The sequence below is a fragment of the Gymnodraco acuticeps genome, unplaced genomic scaffold, assembly GCF_902827175.1.
Source record: "Gymnodraco acuticeps unplaced genomic scaffold, fGymAcu1.1, whole genome shotgun sequence".
Taxonomy (NCBI): domain Eukaryota; kingdom Metazoa; phylum Chordata; class Actinopteri; order Perciformes; family Bathydraconidae; genus Gymnodraco; species Gymnodraco acuticeps.
In genome coordinates, this window is record NW_022989867.1 from 1956570 (window position 1) to 1966636 (window position 10067).

Below are 10067 nucleotides of genomic sequence, written 5' to 3' on the forward strand. Positions count from 1 at the left end.
ACATAATTTTTCATTAAAAACTTAGGAAAACCTCTCCTAGGTTGGAAAATAAAAAATAATTAATCTAAATAATTAAACAAAATGCCTCTTGAGGGAATGAAGTGACAAAAACGTTCAACATGTCTCCATTAAGGCCTATTGTAAATACAGCCTGCTCTTTCCTCACAGCAGCAGCCGCACACCTTTAGTTAATCTGCCAAAAAGGCCACATTATTGACCCGAACACAAAAAGCACACTTCAGGCGCTCGTCAGGGTCCTGAGACGCTTCACACGTTTTTTTTCACCGATATCTGCTACGGTTCTTCAACAAAGCGTTCAAATGTTTGAGGTTTATCTCTCATTCAGACCAATGGAAAGAATCTCCTCTCACTGATTACTGCACATCACCATGGAAACCTTTGATCTCTGGGCTCACACAAGTGTTTATTGTTATGATTAGGTGCTCAGCACAGAAACAAACACTGACAAACAGACTGGACTTTAACATACTGGACTTTAACAGACTGTCTCAGACTATCCACGCTATATAAATAAAATGTATTATTATTATTCTTTTCTGTCTGATGGAGACTTCATACTGACTTCAACAAGTTCCACATTGTTTTATACATTATTGGTGACATATGGTTTTAGTCGAAAAGTTTGCAGTCAAAATATTCCGCTGCTTTCCCAAGCCTTTTTACTTTCTTTTCTCTTCTTAATAAACATTCATTCACTTCTACTTACATTTAATATTGAACTCCTTCAGCCTACTTTCAGCTACAGAAACCATTCAACTATTACATTATTCAGCTATTTCAGGACATTGAGGCTATACATGTTGTTGTTTATACCTTTTTTAAACCTTTTATTTTAAATATTAAGCTTCTTCACTATTTGTCCTACTCTTCCATTTTAACATTTAACTTTTCAACTAAGTCATTGCAATGCATTTGAGCTGTAACAATTTGATTCAAATCATTTCACTTTTCTGCATTTCTCCGCTAAGTTCAGCAACACACTTACTTGGTTTTTGTAGCTAAAAGCAGCTACAGAGACCATTCAACTACATTACATTACGTTACATGTCACTTGTTGGACGCTTTCATCCAAAGCGACTTACATACTCAATACTGTGGGCAATCCCCACAGGAGCCATTTGGGGTGAAGTGTCTTGCCCAGGGACACGCTGACTGCAGTGGAGTTTGACACCCTGATCCGAACACCAACGCACAACCCACTGCACCACATGCCTACCCACTAATAACTAATAACATTCAGCTTTTTCTGCATTTTCAGCTAAATTCAGCAACAAATGTACACAGTTTAGGGGTAGGCAAGTAAGTTTGGCCTTGGGCCAATTTTTTGCTGAGCCACAAGATGGCGGGCCAGAACATAATCAAAGCCTAATTCAAGGAATTGATTTTGGTAAGAGGGCGCAGCGCCCCTGATCCCCGGTTCAGAAAAAACTCTGATATCGCTGATAACCCTCCCCATCAACACTCTGATGCGCAGTCAGATCCGCTGATTGGTTCACTGATGATATAGGCGCCCAATCCAGAGCCTCTGGCTAGACCCGCCCAAAGGGAGGCTCGTCCTCTCTAGCCCCATTTCAGTCCCAAAGCCAGGGCTATTATCTGTATTTTAACAGACTTATCTTTTAAATTGAGGTGTATTTATTGTTCTCTTCAAAGTAAATTTTTCTCTGAAATGTTAGGGAGGATGGTCCTCCCTTTCCTCAATGGACGAGCCTCCACTGAGTAAAGTAGAGTTATTAACTAGGTAGCAGTGTTATTTAACATACTTTTATTCTGATAAGTATTGTAAAGTTCTCTGGGTTTTTGGCATTTATTTGAGTGTTTGCACATTTGAGAGGCTTGAGGGGCAACAGAGGACGCATGGACAACTGGAATCCTTTTTCCTTTTCTTTATTTCAACTTTTCAAGGACACATTTGGATTCTTTCAGGTTGAAAACCTTTAAAAAATACAAAATAAATGAATTACAGCATGTTTTGCTTTGCAATTTATTTAATATATTATAACCTAAATTAATCAGTAACCAAGTATTTTACTCAAACTCAATGTATTTAGTTAAATAAGTACTTTAATTGACCTGGTTCCCCACAACCACACATTTGCCATATGTGACCCGCTCTATCGAAATCCGTCGGAAGTCGCAACGGCTCATTTCAAAATAAACGTGGATTTGCGTAAAAAACTCGTTTTTCAGGGTTCGGGTGTTTTGTTTGATTTTAAATAAACAAAGTCTTGGCTTTCAGAATATGGAACTTTTATTTCCAAAATCCCACGATAAATACATGTTTGAAGCTTGTAAAGGGAAGATGACAGCTCTCCCTCGCCACTCTGCTCTTCCACAGCGCCACTTCCCCTCCCTCCGCTGACATTATGAATGTAAGCGGATATGTCGGAACAGAATTTATTTTACCGGACAAATTTGAAACTTACCGGTCATGTTTCAATAATAATAAGAAGAATTGTGCAGCAGAGTTTCCGTTAGCAGGTAATCACCGGACTATGACCGGATATGCTGATGTTTAAAACTCAGTTAATGGGGCTCATTTTTATATTGCTTCAGTTTATAATCGTTACAGATCGAAAAGTTTAGATTCATTTTTCAATAAATGATTCCACAAACAACAAACAACATAATTATTACATTCAAACAAACTACTTGTAGTAGATGAAGTAAATTATTCAAAAGTTTACATTAACTTTGAATAATAACACGGGAGAAACGGATCCTCTCTTTTCCCCTCTCCCTCCCTCTCTCTCCTGACAGCCGGTCAGTTTCTCATGCAGCACGCTATACAGTGGGCGGGGATTCAGGTGATTATGCAGCAGCTGATCTGATCTATCTCTCGCGTCCGGTTATACTTCACTCGCGTTTATATCCATATCGATCAGATCCAGCTCTGCTGATCGGCCTTTATAGAGAGCACCGATCAAACTATTAAGAGTGAATATCGGCCGATAATGACCGGCGGCCGATCGATCGGAGCATCCCTAATTATTACCAGACATTTTGACCAGCAGGTTTTGAATTTACCGGGTTTTAATGAATTTTACCAGATAAAAACCGGTGATTACCGGCTAACGGAAACCCTGATGTGCGACTCTCGGTCCTATGTTGTTAAAAAAAAATTTTTTTTAAAAATCTCAAAATAATATTTTATTTTTTATTCTCAAAATTACGGGCCAAATATTATTGCTGGCGGGCCAACAATGGCCCGCGGGCCGCCTGTTGCCGACCCATGGTTTACAGCATTCACACACATTTTCTGCAGGAAATGCATTTTCTAGTTACTTTACAGATTTGGATTAATGATGTGAAATATAATCAACTCTTATTCACAAGCTACCCTGCAGTATACAAAGTCATTAAAACTCTGCAGCTTTACCAGCTTTGATAACACTTTAATGATCAATAATTAAATTAAACCATATCATATATTCTGAAATTGACCAATCTGCAGAATGAGTACTTTAACTTTTGTTACTATATTTTGATGCTAATTATTTTGTACTTTTACTTGAGTAACAATTCGAATGCATGACTTGTACTTGTAACAGAGTATTCCAACACTCTGCTACTTATACTTCATGGTCTCTTTATATGGCTCTGGTGGAACCTAATGAAGAGCAGTTTCACAGCTCCGACACTGGAGGGCAGCGCTGTGCCGCCATCCGACAAGTCTGCCTGAGATAAAAACAAAGAAGAAGGATAATTTTCAAACTGCTGTGGAACCGGGAAGAAGAAGAAGAAGAAGAAGAAGAAGAAGCTGTCAGCCTGAAAACACAAGCTGTGTAAGTTATCTTCATGAAACACACTTTAAGTGTCACTTACACACAGATAGTTGTGTTAAAGTGTCTGACATAGTAATGGTGTCTGTTTTTACCTGATAGCTAACGTTAAGAAGTAGCTGTTAGCTGTTAGCTCACTACACTGACCGGATAAACAGGAGACTAATGTTAGGTTACGTTAGAGACAAACTTCACATCTCATTAGGCTGAGCATCAAAGTAAAGGGAAACCTGAATTAAATATTGGTCCTGATTAGTTGTGTTCTTCATAACGGGAGATTCACTGATGTTTTTGTTTTACTGGCAGTTCGTTTTACCAAGTTACTGAGAAGCTAACACAACAACTGCTTAAAACACTTTCAGAGTTTTCTTTTTGACACAGATGAAAGTATAGGGTAAGTAAGGGGAGGGAGAATAACTCTAAAATTGTATTTCGTTACAATTACATGACATGTAATTACTAGTACTACTATTATTACTACAACTAAAAACATGTAATCAGTAAACCTAATCTAAGAACAACATATTTTTACATGACTTCAAAAGCAAAGATGTAGCCATTAATTAATTAACAAAACATTAGGTGTCCACTTATCATGTAAAAAAAGAATGACGTAAGTAAATGGAAGCCAAAAAGGAAATTAGGGCAGTAAACATACCTATTCCAAGTATTAGACAACAAAATACTGTCATTGACAAATCAGATAAGGTAAGATGTCGTATAACTCGTAATGGGATACGTTACCTTTTTTTGTACCCTAATAATCACATTACATGTCATTTGTTAGACGCTTTTATCCAAAGCGACTTACTTACTGTGGACAATCCCCACAAGAGCAATTTGGGGTGAAGTGTCTCGCCCAGGGACACAACGACATGCTGACTGCAGTGGGACTCAAACTTGCTACCCCCTGATTCGAAGTCCAGTACTCTATCCACTGAGCCACAGCCGCCCGCATTACATGTGATCCGTTATTTCCCAAGCCAGGTTATTGTACATATTACCACACAAACCTGAGGTATAAAGTATTCCTAACTTGTATCAATGAATTGTAGCTGGGAAGTGTTTTTATTTGTACTGAAAATGTAATGTGTGTTTCTTGCAGCAACATGTGTGATCTGCTGGATGTCAGCCTCCACATCCATGACAGGATCTCGTCGCTGCGCAGCATGCTGGCCCTGGCAGCTGTCGGTACGATGCTGATGGGGTTCTGTGTTTCTGTGGGAGGCTGAAATAGTGTTATACAAATGTGTCATTGTGTCCTTTCTCTTCACATTTAGAATTGCCTCAAAATAAGATAAAGAAGCTTGGACAAGAACTGTCGGTTGTGGGGGGACTTCTGGAGCAGTTTGAGAAATGTGTTGGTCAGCAGAGAGAGGAGCTGAGGCATCTGAAGGTAACGCTGCTGTCATCCATTTATCAGCCATACTGTCTTTTTCATTGTATTCAATGTATTTAAGAATGGGCATTGCACATTAAATAACAAGTGCACTTGAGTCCATCATGTAAGAAAGATATGTTTAACATAATGCGTTTTGGATCTAAGTAGAATATATTATATAAATGTATTAAACAGTAAATTGCTCTTATTGTGTTTCTCATTCATATTTGTGTTATTTTTTATTTACATTACTTTTTCCAACCCACATTGTGAATGTTTGACAAGAACAAAGTATATTTGTGTGCTATTTGTTCAAACGGATTGTAACTTAGGTGAAGATCAGACCATATTTTGGGATACATGTATACAGAAATGCAGGTTATTCCAAAGGGTGCACTTACTTTGCTTGCCACTGTACATACTATGGTATTAATATATGATGATTCAATTATTATATACAGCATTTTAAAGGGCTTCCAAAAAAAGCAGAAAAAAAGACCTCAATCCAGCGTAATAGTGGTTTATTTTGTTTCAGGGACTTGAGGAGTCATTCAAGGAGAATGTGGGGGGTGTTCAGCACATGAAGGACAACGTTCCTGCTCACATGCCCAAGAAGAGAGGCCCGGCAAAGTGAGGACTTATATCTGATCTCTTCCATAGAACTCGAGCTGTTGTGTTTTGAATATGGAATACAGACGTCTCTGTGACAGGGCTGCACCGTTCATCAATCATCATCTATCAAAATAGCAATATGGACAATATTAAAATGGCAATAAAGGCCGTAATTGTTCTAGACAAAGATGTCAAATATGTTTCTGAATTGAGGATCAGAATGCAGCATGATGTCCTGGCCTACAAATTCATTCCTACAAACCTACAAAAATATCTTAGGTACAGATCCTCTTGAAAAATCTCACCCTTGTACATCTTTCAATGATAATTATAAAAGATGGTGGAAAAAGGAGCGCTACCTCCGAAATCCTGAATCATTTTGCAATAGCAAGTATAACAGTATATAGAATTATTTTTGAGACATGTCATATTTTGTTTGTGTAAAATAAAGGTACAACAACTTGCATCACAACATAAATAAATGAAACTTGTAGAAATAGCAGTAAGAGAAAGCAAGTCTTTAGTAAATAAAGTCAATGAACTATTACATAAAGGAAATATGTAGTGTTTTTAGTCTACTCTGGAAACAGCCTGACTGTCCTGCCTGTGTCCCTGTCGTGTCACAGTGGGGGGGAAGCTGCTCTGAAGCAGGATGAAGCTGTTCAGCCAGCGCAGCAGCACCCTGTGAGAAAGAGCAACAAGAGCTGCATCAGAAGCATGGACGTCATCACCGTGCCAGAGTTTGAGAGCATCCCTCAGTAAGTACCCCCCCCCATGATATGATTATATGATAGATGTGTTTATCAGTTTTCTGGAAAGCAACCATTTACTACAGTTATTTATTTATAATTGTGTCGCCTAAACCTGCAAGGCATTCTAGTGATGTGAATAAGACTTGATAAGGCTTGGGTGAACCATCCAAGAACATTTAGTACAAATATTAAACAATGTTTTTTTGAGAATATAACATTGGGATTACTAATACTACTGAATCTTCTCCAAAAAGGTCCAGAAGGAATAATATTTAACCCCGATGTCAACATTTCTGCTAAGGTCTTTTTGGAATTACACTGCACCGTATTTGTTAATAACCAAATGGAGCACACAAAACCAGTTATACGACCAGTTATTCCACCAATAAAGAAAGAGTGGAGTGGTGCAGTGAGGATGTATTTTTGTTAGCATCACATCGGCTCCCTTGACAAAAAGGATTTTGGAATTTTGATACTTAATAATCTCCACAAGTTGACACCACTTTTATATATGGTTGAAGCATAAATGCAATTGCTAAAATGAAAAGCTAATGTTGCTATTGTTAGTTACATCACGGTCAGATGACCTTACGTCAACACTGCTAAGCTAAAGGTAGCTAGTGTTCAGCGTGATGACATCTAGTGGTTCCATTCAGCCACTTGTTAGCAACCGCTGTTTTTAAGACGCATAGAAGATTGGGATGTTAACCAGTGGGGTAGTGACTGATGTATTTTATGTTGTAGAACAAAACATGAAAATCTCTTGAACTTGTGTTTACCACAGACCTTATTTTAGGCCTAACTAAAAACACGTTCTAAGAATCGTTCACTTCGAGATGAGGGAACAGGAAGTTGTAAAATGCTGCCTCATTTCCAGAACTCGATCGTGCACCACCCTATGTATGACAGTTATACAAAACAAATCTTATGGTGTAAAGTTTATCTTGAAAGGGTTCCTTATTCACATTAATAATATTTGCACTGTATGTACACAAGACTTTCACCGCGAGGCTACCTGCACATTTGTTTTCTTATTATCCCATGTGTACAGTACTACCTGTGTTTCTTTCTTATTCTTTTGCTGCTATGACACCCGAATGTCCCTACTTGGAACAATAAAGCTCCATCTTATCTTATCCTCTGTACGCTTTACACGTCCTGCATTTGATCTGCTGTAAGATAACTAACTCTCTTGAATACCGTGAATATCACGACTGTTTTTAGCATGTTAGTTTTACTGTTTCTTTTCATGATGATGACGATGATGATGGTGACCCATGTGATTATGTTAAAAATAATACTTTGTGTCCCAATCAGGTACATGAGAGGACGGGTATCGTACGATCAGATGAACGCTGCGGTGCAGAGCATCAACACAGCTGTGACAGCAAAGTACAAGATCCTCCATCAGTCCATGAAAACTCTCAACAACTACACACGCAAGCTGCACCAGCGCTTCAAGGAGCAGGAGACCAAAGACACCAAAGGTACTGCTAACAGTCAGATAGCTTCTCCACGGAGGCAGATCCAGGAACAGTTCGGAGGCGATGCCCCTGATTGTGAATTATTGTTTTGTGTTGCCACTCCACCCGAAAACTGGTTCAAATCGGGCATCACTTTTAGCTTGGCCAGCACAGAGCATCAAGAGACACATACGTCAGAGGCTGGGGGCGGAGCAACAACAGCTCACGGTGAGAGTAGAAAGTAATGTGGCCAAAAAGTGGCTAGAACGTGACGCACACATTTTTGCTGTCATTGTGTAATTTGCTGTTCTCACCGTTTTTCTGTTCAGCTGTATAAGCTGTTTTTTTAGGGGGGGGGGGGGTTTCTAATTATTCCAAGTAATATTTTTGTTTGTTTGATCTAATTATTGATCAGTAAGAATGGCTTTGGTGGCTACGCTTACATCATTACATTACATTGCATTTAGCTGACGCTTTTATCCAAAGCGACTTACAATAAGTACATTTGACCAGGAAGACACAACCTTGAAGAAAACAGAATCATATAAGTACATCAGGCTTCATAGAGCAAAAACATTTCAAGTGCTACTCAACTGGCTTTAGATAAGCCAGTCCTTTATTAGTATATAAGTGCTTTGTTAATAGTTCTATCGCTCGAAGTGGAGTCGAAAGAGATGAGTTTTCAGTCTGCGCCGGAAGGTGTGTAAGCTATCTGCTGTCCTGATGTCAATGGGGAGCTCATTCCACCATTTAGGAGCCAGGATAGCAAACCCACGTGTTTTTGCTGATGGGAACTTGGGTCCCCCTCGCAGTGAGGGTGCAGCGAGCTGTTTGGCTGATGCAGAGCGGAGTGCACGTGCTGGGGTGTACGGTTTAACCATGTCCTGGATGTAGGAAGGGCCAGATCCATTCGCAGCATGGTACGCAAGTACAACATCATCCATGTTATAAAAGGGTAACTTCATATCATACCATCCTTCATTAACAGCACTCTGAGTCAATTCAAACAAAAGAATATATACATTTATAAGGAAATAGCATCATGAGATGGTACTGGTGAGACAGTCAGACAGTGGATCACCAGTTTCAAGCACCAGCTGCTGTTAGGGAACAGTACATTAGCTAGTTGGGGAATTTATAAATACGTTTTTTTATATATAAGTAATTAAAAAAAATAGTCATTTTATAATTTCGGTCATCTTTTGACTCACTCTGTGTGTGAATTGTCCCTCAGGTCAGAACTTCGTGGTGCAGGAGGACATCCAAGAGTTTTCTAAGATCAAGGTGGACAAACGCTTCCAGGGGATTCTGAACATGCTGCGGCACTGCCAGCGCCTCCGGGAGATGCGGGGGGGCGGCCTCACCCGCTACATGCTGCTATGATTGATTCACACTTTGACTTTGCATTTAATATACAGGAATGTGTGCATGTATGTATGTTGTTGTGGTGTAAGTGAAAATATCCTTTTTTTCCTTCTATGTTTTGTATTATATCGTTACATGTGTAAACAACAGTTTGTATTTTCAGGCAACCAGAATAAAAATCTGAAGAAGGAACATTTCTTTGTGGTGAATACTTTTGATCTTTATCAGTATCTGATCGTTCTGTAGAAATAATGAGAAATGTTGCATAATCAGAAACGGCGTGAATGAAGATAGATTTTCAATTTCAAAATTGAAAAGTCCTGACAGAATTAATGTATACAAAATATATTTGATTAGTTCCATAACATAAGGGTTGACCTCAAGGCGTTTGTGGAAACCGATTGCTTCAATACGTTTAAGTTTACCAACTGAATCAATTTGACTTTGGGAAAACTCAAGTATTTATTGTTATGTTTACTTTGGTTAATAAAGTTAATTGAACTTACATCTTTTAATTATTTTAACTTAAATGTTTAATTTCTCCAAGCTTATTAAAAATGTATTAATGGAATTTACTGAATAAAGTAAGACCAATTTAAATATATCTACTTGTGGCTTTTTTTCAGATTAGGAAACGGATTGCCTTAAACATTTTAAGTTGCAATAACACCATGTAAATACACATTTCTGG

At 38.5% G+C, this 10067-nt stretch overlaps 1 protein-coding gene across 1 annotated transcript; it reads left to right on the forward strand.

Annotated features, from left to right (window-relative positions):
• Positions 1 to 3749: 3749 nt before the first annotated feature.
• Positions 3750 to 9568, forward strand: ska1 (spindle and kinetochore associated complex subunit 1). The gene is made up of 7 exons (XM_034196831.1): positions 3750 to 3806; positions 4909 to 4994; positions 5084 to 5199; positions 5720 to 5814; positions 6423 to 6554; positions 7866 to 8035; positions 9246 to 9568. The coding sequence occupies exons 2-7, from the start codon at positions 4913 to 4915 to the stop codon at positions 9392 to 9394; spliced, it is 744 nt and encodes a 247-aa protein (XP_034052722.1). The 5' UTR covers positions 3750 to 3806; positions 4909 to 4912; the 3' UTR covers positions 9395 to 9568.
• The last annotated feature ends 499 nt before the right edge of the window (positions 9569 to 10067 follow it).